Source organism: Leopardus geoffroyi, chromosome C3, assembly GCF_018350155.1.
Source record: "Leopardus geoffroyi isolate Oge1 chromosome C3, O.geoffroyi_Oge1_pat1.0, whole genome shotgun sequence".
In the NCBI taxonomy this organism is placed as follows: Eukaryota; Metazoa; Chordata; class Mammalia; order Carnivora; family Felidae; genus Leopardus; species Leopardus geoffroyi.
Genome location: NC_059338.1, coordinates 101,996,745 through 102,014,208, shown reverse-complemented (window position 1 = coordinate 102,014,208; position 17,464 = coordinate 101,996,745). Strand labels below are relative to the sequence as shown.

General features: G+C 33.4%; 1 protein-coding gene across 17 annotated transcripts in view; it reads left to right on the top strand.

Moving 5' to 3' along the window:
- The window catches only part of OXR1 (oxidation resistance 1), a 456,115-nt gene that overhangs the window by 433,122 nt on the left and 5,529 nt on the right, over positions 1–17,464 (top strand). For 10 of the 17 annotated variants that reach the window (XM_045453909.1, XM_045453910.1, XM_045453912.1 and 7 more), the window contains 4 exons: positions 11,922–12,002; positions 13,819–13,944; positions 14,691–14,843; positions 17,087–17,182. In XM_045453909.1, the coding sequence (XP_045309865.1) occupies positions 11,922–12,002; positions 13,819–13,944; positions 14,691–14,843; positions 17,087–17,182 (456 nt within the window). Of the gene's footprint in view, positions 1–4,669; positions 4,856–11,921; positions 12,003–13,818; positions 13,945–14,690; positions 14,844–17,086; positions 17,183–17,464 lie in introns of those variants that run through there. The other 7 variants (XM_045453914.1, XM_045453915.1, XM_045453913.1 and 4 more) reach the window with 3 other exon arrangements.

The window sequence follows — 17,464 nt, the reverse complement described above, 5'->3', positions numbered from 1 at the left end:
AAACTGAGGGTTACTGGAGGGGTTGTGGGAGGGCGGATGGGCTAAATGGCTAAGGGGCATTAAGGAATCTACTCCTGAAATCATTGTTGTACTATAAGCTAACTAATTTGGATGTAAATTTAAAAAATAAAAAGTATTCAGAAAAAAAAAATTTAAGTAATAATTAGTATTAGAACAATATGCTTTGGTTTTGTCCTCATTTCTCACCCTTGCCAAAGTATTGATAAAAATATATTTCATTCAGTTTTTGGTTTCTGAGATGACTTAAATTGTTTGGTTAATATTTTCTCTCTTAAGTTGTCAGATAATGAGTATTCCAATACTTTATTAAGCAGAAGGATTTTTTAAAGGATTTTTTTTTAATATGTATCTTTGAGAGAGAGAGAAAGCATAAGCAGGGAGGAACAGAGTAAGAGGGAGAGAGAGGATCCAAGCAGTCTCCATGCTGCCAGCAGAGAGTCCAGTGCAGGACTCGATTCCACAAGCCATGAGATCATGACCTGAGCTGAAATCAAGAGTTGAATGCTTAACCTACATACTGAGCCACCCAGGTGCCCTAAACAGAAAGATATTTTTTTTAATTGAAGCACACGTAATGCCAAAATTAAAATTGAGGCAATATATGAAATGAAGCAAACTTTCTTAACCACTCCTCTGCCTAGCCAGCAAAATCCATACAGAACTGATTTTATTCAAAGTGAAAGTACTCTCTATGTCTAAGTCATTAAATAGAGAGGTCGCTTGTCTTAGATAAAGGCAATTAAAGAAAAATATACTTTTTATGTTGATCAAATCACATAATATTACAAACCATAACTCCAAAAGTAATTTAAAATGTCTGACAAAAAGGTAGAAATCAAAAGCATTAAAAGCAATTAGAATTTGGGGGACTGTCAATGTGATATCTATTGCAGACAATTAAGTTCTTAAAGTATTATTTTCTAGATTAAAACAGAATTTATGAGTTAATATAAATTTTCTTCAATAATATTACTACATGAAGTTTCTTTTTTAAACCATTTCATTGAGGTAGGATTGACCTACAAAAAGCTGTGCATATTTAATATGTACAGCTTGATAAGTTCGGAGACTTATACATCCATAAGTATCCATAAAAACCAGCACCACAGTCTGTACCATAAATATATCCATCATCTCCAAGAGTTTTTTCCTACCCTCTTTATTATTATTATTATTATTATTATTATTATTTTGTAATAAGAACACTTAACATAAAATCTACGCTCTTAGATTTTCAGGTATACAATACAGTATTATTGTAAGCACTGTGCTATAGAGCAGATCTCCAGTACTAGACTATATAAATTTTCTCACAGTAGCATTTGACACTCATCAATCATGTCTAATATTGTCTGTTTTGACTAATAAAAATGTTAGCTTAGGATGTTATCTACCTCAGCAAAGTTTCTGTTTTGCTTTTTGTTAATATTCTCCCTTGGTAACTAACCAAAAGTTATAGGTTATAAAATTTCCATTAAAAGTGCAAAATTTTATTTAATATGGGTGTTGAGAAGAGACAGGATGGATAAATGAGAGACTAACTTATGATTTTAAATATTAAAATTACTTATATTACCTTAAATATTGAGTACAGTATATTTCATATAATTGTTTCTGGTATACCACTCCCAACTCAGGAAATAAGATATAATTTCAACACCAATAAAGAAAGTAGAGGAAAAAAAGATTATTATTTAAATTTTTTTTTAATGTTTATTTCATTTTTGAGAAAGAGCATGAGTCGGGGAGGGGCAGAATGAGAGGGAAACACAGAATCCAAGGCAGGCTCCAGGCTGTGAGCTGTCAGCACAGAGCCCAATGCTGAGCTCGAACTCATCACCAGTGAGATCATGACCTGTGCCGAAGTCAGACGCTTAACCAACTGAGCCACCCAGGTGCCCCAAGGAAAAAAGATTATTAAGTTGAATATCTGAATTAGAACAGGTTGAATTATGAATTATGTTCAACGTTTAAACTTGTCATATTCTTAAAAGCACTTCATTTTGTAGTCTGTCATTTTACACTAATGGTAAAGTAAAATCTCCTTCAATCTCTGAGATATCTAGAAGTATTTAAGTGACCTCGTATGTTTTCTAAACACTGAAAAAAAGGACAAGAAAGAGATTTACTGAGCTCCATTTATGTCTGCTAGATATGTTTTTATTAGGAAATATTTGGTTTCAAGACACTGAAAAACACTCAAATAGCTTAAATCAGTTTTTTTATTGACATATAATTGACATATAGTATATTAGTTTCAGGTATACAACATAATGATTTGACATTTGTATGTAATGCAAAATGATCATCACAACAAGTGTAACATTAGCATTTGTCACCTTATTGTGTTAAAATTTTTTTTCTTGTGATGGGGACTTCAAGACATAGTTTCTTAGCAACTTTCAAATATGCAATACAATATTACTAACTAGTCACCATGTATGTTACATCCTCATGATTTATTTATTTTAGAACTGAAAGCTTACACCTTTTGACCCCCTTCACCCATTTTGCCTGCCTCCATCCAACTCCTTGCCTCTGGCAACCACCTGTCTGTTAATATGTAAACTTTGTTTTTATTGTTGTTTTAAATTCCACATATAAATGAGATCCTACAGTATCTGTCTTTCTCTGTCTGACTTAATTCACTTAGCATAATGCTCTCAAGGTCCATCCATGTTGTTGTATATGGGAAGATTCATTCTTTTTTTTACAGCCGAATAGTATTCCATTGTATATTATATATACCACATCACCTTTATCCATTCATCCATTATTAGACACTTAGGTTGTTTCCATATCTTGGCTATTGTAAATAATGATGCAGTGGACACAGAGGTGAATATATATTTTTGAATTCATGTTTTGTTTTCTTTGGAAAAATACTCAGGAGTAAGATTTCTGAATCATATGATACTTTTTTAATTTTTTGAGGAATCTCCATACTGTTTTTCATAATGGTGGTACAAGTTTACATTTCTACCAGTATTACACAGGGATTCCCTTTTCTCTACATCCTCACCAACACTTGTTATTTCTTCTTGATAATAGCCATTCTAACAGGTGTGAGGTGACATTTCATTGTGGTTTAGTTTTTCTCATTAAGGTATGGTCCCCAGACCATTAGCAGCCCATTCTCAGAACCCACTCTAGTTTGCTTAATCAGAAACTAGTTTTAGAACCTGGCATTCTGTATTTTAACAAATGTTTCATATCAATGATTGTGAGGCAAGCTGAAATTTGAGAGCCACTGGTTTAGATCTGTAAGGATCCATCCTGTCCAGATATGGAGCAAACCTTCTCAGAGACATGGCTAAAAAGATACTTGAGCAAAATCAAAACTGTATTAGGAAGAAGCTGTACTGGTGGATGTTGACAAGATAACCAGCAAAATAAGCTATCCTATGCTTGGGGTGTGTATTCTGTATTTAAACTACATTTCGGTACATATATAGTGTTTTTAATTTCAGAAAATTTGTCTGTAAGTGATGATAGGTTTTCAAAATGGCAGCCCAGTACTGCCAGATCATGTTGGTGTGTATGGGGAGTGTGCCATATGAGGGGAGGCAGGACCATGGTGCACTGTATGTGTAATGAGACTGTGTGTAGTATGGTGAGTGTGGAGATAGTTACAGTACCTCTAGGGGACTGTGGGAGAGAGATGTTAGGGTAAGTGTAGTTGGGCTGGTTGGGGAGATGGGAATAGCTGGTGTGAGAGGGAAGGAGGATATTTAGTGTGGGGTGTGCTGTGTTCTGTACACACACATCATGGAATGTGGAGGAAGAAGATGTTGAGCTATAGGTGTGGTTCCGTGTTTGTATGTACTATAGAAAGGTGGTACATGTGTGAAGGGTGGCATTGTGTGTACACAGTTTTATGTGAACACACGATGTAAGGGAAGAGGACCTGGTTTAAAATGGAAGAAATATTCAGGTGTACTATTATGGCATTGATATTCTAGTTAAAATTGAGCTCTAGGTAGTTTTAGTTTATAACCATAATATTTAATCTTAAAAGTTCACTTCTTTGGTTAGATTGAGTGTACCACTGATATGTAGGTGTAGTAAATATAAATACCTTTTCAGGAAATTAGGTATTAGAAAATGCAGTTTAAAATTTGACTGCATAATGGTAGAGGAATTTTCTGGTCACTTTAATGTTTGTATAGGATTTATTTATGGATTTGCTTCATTTTTATATAGGCATTCTATGAAATGCCTATAGGGTTGGATGGTTCTCAGAGGGATGTCTCATTGCTTAAAAAAAATGGTCACATAAAAGATGACATTTTATTGGATTGTTTAGATGTAAATAAAGAATAGAATTGTGTGACTGTATGAGCAGAACAAAATGTTAGTTAAAATCATTTGTGCACTTTAGGAGAGGCTCTGGAAACTGCACTTAGTACTTTTTTATGACATATTTTTAGTGTTTACCCGTGTTTGCAAATACATGCTCTGTGTCTTTAAACTTTTGAGCCTTTTCTTTTTTTTTCTTCCACATTTGGGTACAGTGCAACCAAACTTAAACATGGGAAACCTTCTCTTCCCTCCCTGGCTTTACAGTCTCCACTCAGAACTATCTTTGCAATGGATACTACTTAGTGATTAGCTCTGTGTCTTGTCAATCAAATCTTTGTCTCTGGCAAACTGTTTTTGTCACTGTAGTAGGGCTCTTGTGCTGAAAATTTATCTTTAACAGAGGAAGAATGCTTTTTAAAACACTCCTTATGAGATTTGATATAACTTAATTTGCTCTGGAAAGGAAATGTCTCGTCTCTGGTATGGGAAAAAAGGGAGAAGACATCAACCACTTAATCATAAATATACCCTGGTAAATCTTAGTCAATGATTTCAATTTCTGTATTTACTAGTCTTATTATGGTGACATGCTGAAAAATTATACTGTTTCTAAAAGTTTAAGAATATTTGTAGAATACAAAGAATATTTATAGAATACAAAGTTGTATGATTACAGAAAACTGCCTTTATTTCTGCTAATCCTAAATGTCTTCAAAAAAGGAAATGAATAAAAACTGTAATTTTGTTTTGTAAGTCTTTTGGTTTTCCTATTTTACATCAACAGGAAGTTATCGAATCTTTATTTGCTGCCTTAATTTTTTAATTTAAGCTGACCTTTGTAGGAAAATATTCAGAATTTTTTCTTAAAAATAAATTGAGTAGAAAATCAGAGTGAATTAACTTTAATTTTTATTGACTGGATCGAAGACTACATATATTTATAATATTGTGTATAAAGACTATTATTTTAGTAATTTTGAGAAAAGACTTTTTTAAGCTATCCAAAAAGTTTCCAGTAGTGCTAAACTAATATGAAACTTTAAAAGATACTCTAGTACGGAGAAAATCTCAACCTTACTAGAGATTCCTGTCGTTTTCAGTAAAAATACATGTGCATTATTTGTTAGAAACTTATGTTGCCAGTTGTTCTTTCTATGGTAATTTAGGATTATAAGTTGCCTTATGAATATTAATTTTATTTTTACTTTAATTGTGGGTAATTTAAATAAAGCTAAATAAATACTTACAGCCAAGAATAACTTTGGAAGATGTCTCCAAAGCAACCTGTCACCCATAAATGTTAAGCTCGTGAAAATACCAAACTTATTTCACTGGTGTTACCTTTTACTGGGTTTGAGAGTACTTTGTTATGTCTTTTTATTTTTAAGTTGATTAATTTCAAATTTTTGTTTTTAAAGTACATCAGCACAGAGGGATGTAGCCATCTGAAATGATTAAATTTGTTAAAATTGTGATTAGATTTATCAGAATAGGTAACACAGCTTTTTTTTTTTTTTTTCTTTCTTTCTTTAAACCAAGAATAGTGGAGCCTTCATGTATTTTTTGATTGGTCAAATAAGTGTTTATCATTAGTTTGCTAAGACTTTAATACAGTTTAATCTGTTATAAATACAAGCAACATTGTGGATGTTTTGAATTTTACAGGGCATTGTAATGTGCATCACATACTTATTATTATTAGCACACTCACCATTTCCTGTTTTTAACCTTATAGGAAGTTAATGTGTGGTTTTGTCAGATATGAGAGCATGCTTCTCACTGGTCTTCAGTTCTGCCCTTGCATATAGTTTATATATTATTTCATTTAACCTTCACAATAACCTTGCAGAATCAGCATTACTCCCCATTTTAAAGATGAGGAAACAGGTATGAAGTGGTCACTGAACTAAACTGTCATAGAACACAGAAACAGCTTGACCCTATTGCATTCCTTATCTCACCAGGATGTATTTGAATGTAAACCAGAACAATTTTCTAAATGCTCATTTATGTAGTATCATATTTCACCTTACAGTAACTCTGCATGTTAACCAGATGTAGGTTATTTTCATTTTACAAATGAGTTAATTTCAGGCTCAGAAACATAACTAATAACTAATAGGTAAATGTGCTCTAAGATACATGGAATGAAGTTAAACCTTTGCCATTTAGTTTCAATGAGAACCATATTGATCAAGCATGCTTACTGTCTTTATTTTTTTTAAGGCTGTTTTAGAGTTTGACAAACAACCTATGCTTTGATTTCTAACCATTTATTTGAAGCTATATATTTGATATAACCATATGCTGTATCCTGCCTTTTTGTGTCTGTCAATAAATTATTATTTGCCTGAATGTTATAAGCCTATTTTTAATAAGAATTTAGGCTTAATCAGATTGAAGTCACAAATCATTAAATATAGCAACATGGTTTTATCTCTATCAATACTTCATTAATTTAATCATTTTTTTTTCTATTTAAGACCTTATATATGACAAGACAGATTGTTTTTGTACTTATGCTTTCATGTATGAAAACACAGGAGAAAAATCCTATAATAAATTATTTACATCTCTGCAAGAATTAGTTCATACCTAGAATTTTAAAAAGAGCTACTTTAAATGTAAAAATCTTCCAGTGACCTTAACTCAAGAGAATAATCATGTTTATGAGAAAAATAGTTATCATACTCTGTACTTCTAATAACACTGTATTATTCTAAACACTTAACATCATTTATTTTATTTCATCTTCATTGTGAATATTGCTACTCTCATCTCCATTTAAGAAATAGAGGCATATAGCAGTCATACTACAACCAGTGAGGATTAGAGCTATGGTTTGAGTCAAGGCATTCTGGCTCTAACCTGTGCCCTTAAATTCTTAGCTGTATTGTCTCTCAAAATCTTCACAACATAATCAGGGAATGGGAATTAACGTTTATTTTGTACATTTAGTGTCTCTATTTTATATATGCCTTACATATACTATCATTTATTCCTCCTGAGGTGCTTAAACTATTATTTCTGTTTAAAAGACTAGAAATGGAGCGATTAAATGCAGTTGCTCAAGGTTACAAATCTAGTAAAAAGCAGAACCGAAATTAAAGCAGAGGTTTCAATCCAAATCCAGTGTTCTTTCTGTGCTATACTTTGTTGCTCACCTATAGTACGTTTTCACAAGAAATTTATTAATCGACCTAGTTGTAGTCAGCAGCGTAATTAAAAGATATATGTGTGTATATTCAGTGTAGAATATTTTTGCTTATTTGACTTAGTAGTTGAAAAGCATATTTATTGCATATGCAAGTTATGAGGCATAATAATGAGTATCTGTGATCCCACTATCCAACTTAAGAACCAGAGCATTACCAATGCAGTTATATCAGCCTCTGTGTCTTTTTTTCATCTCATCTCATGTCTCCCCCAGATTGGTAACCATTTCTCTGAATTTCGTGCTTATCCTTCTCTTGCTTTTTTTTAATTCATAGATTTTATTTTTGGAACAATTTTAGGTTTACAGAATAATTGAATGGAAAGACAGTTCCCATATGCCCCTCCGTCCCCCAGCACACACACAGTTCTCTTATTATTCACATCTTGTATTCACATCTGGTATGGCATATTTGTTAGTCTGTGAACTAATATACGTTGTTATCACCCAAAGTCCACAGTTCACCTTAAGGTCTATTCTTTGTGTTGTACATTCTGTGGAATGACATATGCCATTATAGGATGATACAGTATAGTTTTACTGCCCTAAAAGTTCCCTAAACTGCCTCTTTTTTTCCTTCTTTACCAGAATACTTAGTAACCACTGATCTTTTTCCTGTTTCTGTCGTTTTGCCTTTTCTAGAGTATCATATAGTTGCCATCACAGAGTATATAGACTTTCCAGAATGGCTTTTCAGTTAGTAAGATAATGTAAGGTTCCTCACTGCCTTCTCATGGCTTGATAGCTCATTTATTTTTAGTGCTGACTTAATATCCCATTATCTAGATGTACCAGTTGGTTTTCATCCTCTTACCTATTGAAAGACATCTTAGTTACTTCCAGGTTTTGACACTAGTGATAAAAAGCTGTTTTATTTGCAGATTTTGTGTGAACGTAAGTTTTCAACTCATTTGGACAAATATCCTGAAGCATGATTGCTGGATTGTATGATAAGTGTATGTTTTGTTTTGTAACAGTGTACCAGACTGTTTTCCAAAGTGACAGTACCTTTTTTCACTGTACCAACAGTGAATGACAATTCCTGTTGCTCCACATACTCACCAGCATCTGATGTCAGTGGTTTGAATTTTAGCCATTCTAAATAGGTATGTAGTGATATCCCATTATTTTAATTTATATTCCCCTTATGACACATGCTATTGAGCATCTTTTCATATTCTTATTTGCCATCAGTATATCTTCTTTAGTGAGGTGTCTGTTCAGATGTTTAGGTCATGAGTTGGGAAATATTTCATCCGCCTCTATTTTCTGGAAGAAATTGTAGATAATTAGTGTAATCTCTTCCTTAAATATTTGATGGAATTTATCAGTGAATCCATCTGGATTCACTCCAAATGCTCCGGAGCTAGAGATCATAGCTACTTTGAGTTTCTTCTTAAGTACAGAGTCAGCTACCATAGTGTATGTATTGTTGCTTTGCAAAAATCAATATAATGGAACTCTGTCCAGTTTATCCTTTTTAAAATTCTTTTTTTTTTTTTAATTTTTTTTTCAACGTTTATTTATTTTTGGGACAGAGAGAGACAGAGCATGAACGGGGGAGGGTCAGAGAGAGAGGGAGACACAGAATCGGAAACAGGCTCCAGGCTCTGAGCCATCAGCCCAGAGCCTGACGCGGGGCTCGAACTCCCGGACCGCGAGATCGTGACCTGGCTGAAGTTGGACGCTTAACCGACTGCGCCACCCAGGCGCCCCTATCCTTTTTAAAATTCTTATGTCTTTCCTAGCTTTCAACAAGTTTACATAGCTTTTCATAGAGTTATCTTGATGTTTCCTGGTAACTAATTCATTTTAGTTAGCTAGGACTGGGCCTCATACTTTCTGTTTTGGAGGGTTAGTAATATTAATTCAGTTTCTTGAAGAAATAAATACAGGCCTGCTTCATTGATCTGTTTTTTCTTTTGTAAGTTTTGGTGGTTGGTATCTTTCAAGGAATTGGTCCATTTCATCTAGGTTATCAAATCTGTGGGTATTGAGTCCATTTATAATATTCCTTTATTATCCTTCTAATTAATGTCCATGGGATCAATAGTGATGGCCCCTCTACATTTCTGATATATTTTTTCTCTCACTTATTTTAGTTAGCTTAGCTAGAGGTTTATTGATTTTTATTGATCTTTTCAAAGAATTGCCTTTTTGATTCATTGATTTTTCTCTCTTGATTTTCTGTTTTTAATTTCATTGATTTCTGCTCTAATTTTTCACTATTTATTTCTTCTACTTCAGATTTAATTTGCTCTTTTTCTAGTTTCCTAAGATAGAAGCTGATTGTTGATTTTAGATCTGTCCTTTCCTTATATATACATTCTATGCTATAAAATTTCCTCTAAATTCCTGCCTTTATTACATACCAAAATGTTGATATTTTTTGGAATTTTTTTTCTATCTACTTCAAACATCTCAAATTTCTCCCAGGACTTTTGTGACTATGCATTAATGTGGGGTTTAAAAGTATTTGTGGATTTTCCCACTCTTTCTCTGTTACACATGTCTAGTTTAATTCTTTGGTGGTCTGAGAGCATACTTTTTATGATTTCTGTTTGTTAACATATGTTTTATGGACCAGAATGTGGTCTATCTTAATGAATGTTCCATGTGAGTTTGAGAAGAAGGTGTTTTGTTTTGTTGTTGTTGGATGAGTAGTCTGTATATGTCTGTATATGTCAGTTAGATCCAGTTAATTGAGGGTTTTTTTCAGTTCAACTATGTTCTTACTGATTTTCTGCCAGCTGGATTTGTAAATTACTGATTAGAGGAGTTTTGAAGTCTCCCAACTGCCAATAATGGATTTATGTATTTCAAGATAATGTGATGAGTATTCTTTTCCCCTGATATACCATGGAGAAAATAAGATTATTCCCTTTTATATGACATTCACTTCTTCTATTTATTGTGCCAAAACGCTAAAACAGCATACACACAGTGTAATTGAATGGTTTTGAGTAGTTAACAGGTTTCTTTTTGATTAAAAGAACAGTGAATATATCTGCCTTCTTCAAAAAAATCTAGTAGGAGTCACTTGCAAATATACATAAGAGGAAGTAACTTTAAATATAGATGATTTATTCAAATCAAAACTTTGATAATATGTTCTATTTTCAATTCATTCTGTATTACATCTTTTTTTCCTCTTCTGTTTTTTGGCTTTCTAATTTATGATTCTCTATTTGCATCTTTTATACCTTATTTATTATAGTCCCATAAAATGTTACTTTGAGAGCAGTGGTTTAAGGCAAAAAGGAGCAAAGTTTTAACATAATCTAGGTCTTACTTTGTAATAAAGACTTTGTTGTATATGTGTAGAACAGAAGGTTATATGATATCAAGAACGCTGTTGTATGCCTTTTTTGTTAGCTACTGTAACCTAAACTTACAGTTCCTCCTTGTTAAACATATTTTTGGGTACCAAAGTAAGTCTAAATGGCATTGATTAGGTAATATATTTGTTTCTACTCTATCTCCCTTCACCAAAGAATGAAAGTAAGGAATAAAAACAGCACATTCACAGTTATCTACCAGGTTTTGTTAGCTTGCCGGGCAGTTAGAGGAAGGGAGGTTTTGGTTTGTTTGTGGGGTAATCTCATGGGGAAGTCCTGGAACATCCTGGAAGGAGGACTGTTAGACCATAATATTGATCTTTTTGTCTAGGAGAAGAACTTGTGGCACTGACAGCAGCTGTACCTTTTCTCCAGCTGTAGCGTTTGTTCTGTACTGGTTGTTGTTAGTTCCTCTGTAATAGAGATGGACAGACTTAATCCTGTCTTTGCATTTGTATTCTGTGAAAATAAATTTTTACTTTCTGGATCTTATTTTTCTTACTGCCTTAGGTTTTTAAATGTACTTCATATCTTATTCTCACTCCCCTTTTTTCTGATACAGATCATATAGTATAAGTATGTTTCTTACTTTGCCTAGAAGAAATTCTTCCAGCATACCATTAGGATACATGTTTGAGCTAAACTGATTTGGAGGGGAAAGTTGAAGTTACCATTTTCTTTGTAAGATACCCACCATTATGATTTATGTTATCTTCGATGTTAGCAAAGCATGTTGTTTTCTGTAGTGTTTCCTTTATAAGCAACTATAATTCTATTTACTCAATCAAATTCTGTCTATATGAAGCAGTTCGTAAATCTTATAATGTGAAACAGTTGGACATAGTGGTTTTAAACCCATTCGTGTGTACTTCGCTGTAGTTTGATACAGAAATCTTCTGGATTTTCAGCATGGAGTGGGGAAAGAAACCCTGATTACAATTCTCTTTCTCCATTTAAATTTCTCCATTTTTTTTTTTGTTTTGTTTTGTTTTGGCTATTTTTCTCAACTGTCAGTGGAATTATTGTCTTCCTGTCTCCATATTCAGGTAGTGTCAGTGGCTGAGTATCACCGCAGGATCGATGCTCTAAATACTGAAGAACTGCGCACACTCTGCAGACGTCTCCAGGTGCCCCATTCAGTAGTTTAAACCCCTCCGGAGATTGAACACTCCCTGTTTTTAGTGTCTTTCGTCAGGGCAAATCCCATTTTTAAAGGATTTGTTTTGACTGCAGCACTAAAATAACCCATCAGAAAATTCCTTTTTGTATTAAAGAGTATATAGTTTTGTCTTGAAGAGCTTTAGGATTATCTTTTCTGTCATCTTTTCACTTTAAAAACATTCAGAGGAATTTTCTGTCACTGTAGAACTGTTCTTACTACTGTGTGTTTCTTAGAGCAATGAGGAGTGTTCATTTAGTTTTAACATTGGAAGAATGTTTTGGGTTTGAGATTGAATCTTTGCTAAACAGAATCTGAAAGATGAGGTACTATTGGAAAATTTAAAAACCTTTAATGAATAGCAAGGCTTAAATATTTTCTCTTCCTCAAGTCTATTTCAGTTGTATCAACCCCACATCAAATATTTTAATGAGATAAATTGTTTTTCTTGAAGAACTGCTGGTTGGTATTAGAAATACTTTGGAATAGTATACTCTTGGCATCAGAACTAGATAAATTTTTTAAAGTTCCATGAATTAATCTTTGTGATTTTTTTTTATAAACAAGAGAGTGATACAATTGAACTCATTTTTCAGTTTTGTGTATTATTGTGTGCTTTCTTCTTAACGAAATATACTTTCATGGCTGTGCTAGAACTACTGAGTTTTTTTCTTTTAATGCTTCTCATGCTGCTTTGGATTTTTTAAAACTTTTCACATCATCATTAAAATAAGGGTAAAACATGATGATGTGAAAGATTTAATATAATTTAACTTCTCATCAAAAAACAATACAGTGCTAGAACATGTATTGGTTGAAGATATACGCTATTTAGGTTTGGTAAGAAATCTAAAAGGAACAAAATAATTTAGCAAGATTTCATTCTTAATGGAATCACAGTCGCTGTGCATTGCTGCATTTTAGTTATCTGCTCCAAAAGAATTCTGTTTTCAATTTAAAATTTTCATCAGTAATAATTATGTTTTATATCTTTTATTTTCTAATGTTACTGTGTTTTATATATTAAAATTAATATGAAAAAGTGTCAACAGAATAAATTGTAGAGGAGTTTGCTTTGAGTTAATCAACATTTTTATCATTTTAAGAATATCAGATCTTGTCCGTCAAGCAAAAGCATATATTCTTTTGTAATGCATCAAATTCATCTAATTTTAAAATACGGTTATGAAAAAACTTGTAAATTTATTGTGCGGTAAAACTAGATTTAAAAAGCAGTGTTTAGAAAGTAAAAACAAGACAATTTTAAAAATAATGGTAACTTTGTCAATGAAGTGAATAAATCCATGCATTCACACATACTGATAAAAAGTTATATTTTTTCTTGTACTATTCTTTAAAATTTTGGCACCCAGAAAGTTTCCTTAATTACTTTTGACAAACTTTATGTTTACCATGGGAAAAAAAATCCCACTTATTTTAAGTAGCATAGATTAATAGCAAGCTAGCTTATTCACTTTTGCCCTTCAGTAGCAAAATTAAAGTGTGCATGTGACTTTTCATTTTACACAGAAATATGGATGTTAATCATTATCTATCCATCATAGGGTGGATGAGAAAATATCTGCTTATAGTTAAAAAAAATCCTTTTCTACATTGGGTATGCCATTGTTATTACATGGAGCATCCTTTGCCTTCTAAAATCCTAAATTAAAGTTTTAGCCCCCATTTTTAAGGTGCAAAGTTTTATTTTTCTCAAAAGGCAGAAATTTTTTAATGCATGTTGTAATTTTATATTAACATGCTGCTGCTGTTTACTTCTTTAGATTACTACGAGAGAAGACATAAGTTCAAAGCAGATTGCTCCAGTGAAAGCAGACCTGGAGTCTGAATCTTTTCGACCAAACCTAAGTGATCCCAGTGAACTCTTACTGCCAGATCAAATTGAAAAGGTATGACGTACCCACATATGTACATTTCTGGTTATATACCTATAGAGTGAAGGAGCCTCTTTTCAGTTGTTTTCAAAACTAAAGAAGCAGGGTTATTGCTATTAGTCTTCCTTTCCCAGGAAGAAAATGTAAACAAAATATAGCAGCTAGTGTAATAGAAGATATTAGGAGCAGACATTAAAATAAACAGTAGCAATTTAGATGAGGCACTGTAATAGCCAAAATTTAACTTCAGATTGTGCACTAGTTAATTGCTTTCTGTAATTATCTCCTATAATTGTTTGCAGCACCTATACAGGTTGGATACTCTTACTGTGTACATTTTATATGTGAAGACATGTAAGCATAAAGAGATTTAGTAACTTGTTCAGAGTCACACAGCTATAAAATGTTGAAGTTTGATTTCTATCTCCAATAGTCTGTCTCTAGAGCCCGTTATTTGAGAGGTTATTAATAATTAAGCTAATAGTCCATTTAGAACTTTTTTTTTTAATACAGAGGGCACAAACAATAAGTAATCCCTGTTTCTTGTCTCTCTTTTAATCCTTCTCCGTTCCTGGCGACAGTTAATATTTCATGCTGAGAAATACATAGTTATACTTCAAGCATCTCTGAATCTTTGAGAATATACTGTTTATTTTTGTAGCCTACTTTTTATGAAGTACCATGAAATTGCAGCCGGCATTAGTATTCTGAACATTGACAATTAGTTAGCAAGTTAAATGTTAATGTTTTAATTTTCAAAGCTTACCAAGCATCTTCCACCAAGAACAATTGGCTATCCATGGACTCTTGTTTATGGCACCGGGAAGCATGGCACAAGCTTGAAGACCCTTTATCGAACAATGACAGGTTTAGACACCCCAGTGCTGATGGTGATTAAAGACAGTGATGGGCAGGTATGAAAAAGTCACTACGTAGACACCTTACCCTTTAAGAGATTATAATAATAGTAACTTTTAATATTTTTTATAAGAATAACTTTTATTAGTACATTTTATTGAGTTTAACTGATAATTATTGAATACTTCTAATATACAGGGCATTGCTGAGTGCTACAGAGGATAGATATGAACACAAATAGTTAAAGGGATTATAGTCTGGTAGAAAAGAACATGTAAGTATACCAGTATCTCCTTGGACAAGCAAAATATGATGCCACGTGTAGTAAGAACCTAGAGAAAGCAAAAGGAGTGTGTAGAGTAAGGGTTGTTCATATCTATTTGGACAAGATAAGAATGAAGTTTGTGGAAAGGGTGAAAATTGACACAGTCTTCTTGAAGCATAGGTAAACTTTTGAAAATTGAAGATAATTGTGTGAGGATGATACCAAGAACAAGGCCATAGATAAGCAAGAGAAATACTGGTTTGTTCCTGAAATAGCAAGGGGTCAATTACTAGGATTGGAGAACAATGAGAGGATGAAATAGCAATATTAATTTAAAAAACAAGGCACTACTACTGACCCCTTAATTGTGCTTTTATGCACACTTGATTAATCACTTGATATGCATTGTCTTACTTAGTCATCAGAGCCCTAGGAGATTGATACTTTTATCATCACAGTTTTAAAGAAAAGTTAACTATGACTAAAAGAATTTCATCAACTTCCGCAAAGTTATACACCCAATGAAAGGTAATTGCAGCATGAAAATGAACTATTACTACCTGCCGTAGCATAGATGAGTATCACAAACATAATGAGTTAAGAATCAGACACTAAAGAGTAATGTTCTTATTATTCCATTTAAAGAAAGTTCATAAATGGACCAAACAAATCTGTGGTATTCAGGCTAGTAGCTCCCTTTGGGCAATGGGGGTGCTACCGCACAGGAGGCACAAACACACCTTGTGAAGTGCTTATGTTCTGTTTCTTGGTCTAAATGAAGAAGTTAAATGGGACTTTGCTTTGTGACAATTCCATGTTGAGCTGTGTGTTTATATAATGTACACCTTTCAATAAGAAAGTCTGTTTTAAAAATTAAGACTATAGGGGCGCCTGGGTGGCTCAGTCGGTTGAGCATCCGACTTCGGCTCAGGTCATGATCTCACAGTTTGTGAGTTCAAACCCTGCGTCAGGCTCTGTGCTGTGAGCTCAGATCCTGGAGCCTGCTTCGGATTCTGTGTGTTCTTCTCTCTCTGCCCCTCCCCCACTTATGCTCTGTCTCTCTCTGTCTCTTAAAAATAAATAAATGTAAAAAAACAAATTTTTTTTAAATTAAGACTGTAAAAGATTATCAGGGGAGACAGTGACTATAGAAATCACCTATAAATGGGTGCCTGGGTGGCTCAGTCGGTTAAGCATCCGACTCTTGATGTCGGCTTAGGTCACTATGTTGTGGTTTGTTAGATCAAGCCCCACATCTGGCTCAGGGCTGACAGAGCAGATCCTGCTTGGGATTCTCTCTCTCTCTCTCTGTCTCCGCCCCTCCCCTCCTTGCACATGTGTACTACCTATCTCTCTCTCTCTCTCTCAAAATAAGTATTTTTTTTTTTTAAAGAAATCATCCATAAAACTCTCTACCTTCCCATTTTATGATGTGGAAACTTAGACCCAGAGCACTGAAATTACTTGTCCAGGTTTCCTATTCACTCATTCTTTTTTTAGGTTATTTTACTATGTGTCTTGTACTGTGTAAGAGCAGCATAGCATTACAGGTCCAAGCAATTCAGACCCAGGGCCTTCCTTCATGGAATTTATGGCCTGATGAAGACAAAAGTAGCATACCTTGTGAGTAGCAGAATGTTTACCTGTACTGAAGGGTTTTTGCTTTCCTAAGTGCTATATGTAATACCACTGAATTGTGTTATCCTTATTGTACATGCATCGTGCATGTAAGTTCTCCTGAAATATGATAATCACTTTTTAAGATTTTTTAATTGTTATTATAAGCATCTTTTTAAGATTTCAAAACTAGGAAAAATTTCCTATTGAAAAGCTGATATGCTTTGTACTTGGCAATAATGCAAATTTTGTAACAGCTGATCATGTTTCCCTTTTTAAGTAGAAATAGATAAAAACTATATTACATTTCTGGGGTTTTTTTTTTTTGCATTTTACTTAAACATAAATAATGAAATCATGCTTAATGAAACAAATTTAATAATCGTGTCATTGAACATGCCTTTTTTTAATCCTTAGGTCTTTGGTGCATTAGCATCTGAGCCATTTAAAGTGAGTGATGGCTTTTATGGTACTGGAGAGACCTTTGTTTTTACATTCTGTCCAGAGTTTGAGGTAAGGACAATTATTCCAATATTCAGTGTATAAAAAGAACATGCACCTTGGAGTCGTACACACTTGCATTTGACTCTCATCTCTGCCTTTTACTAAATAAATATAACAGTGCTTTTTGACCATATGAGGTTCACCTTTCCTATGGATAGAATGGGGATCATAAAATGTAACAGGATGGTTTGAAAATTTAATGAGAGTCATACATACAACACTTGGCATAGTGCCCAACACACATCATAGTCTCAGTAAGGACTATGTATATACATCATTGTTACTATCCTG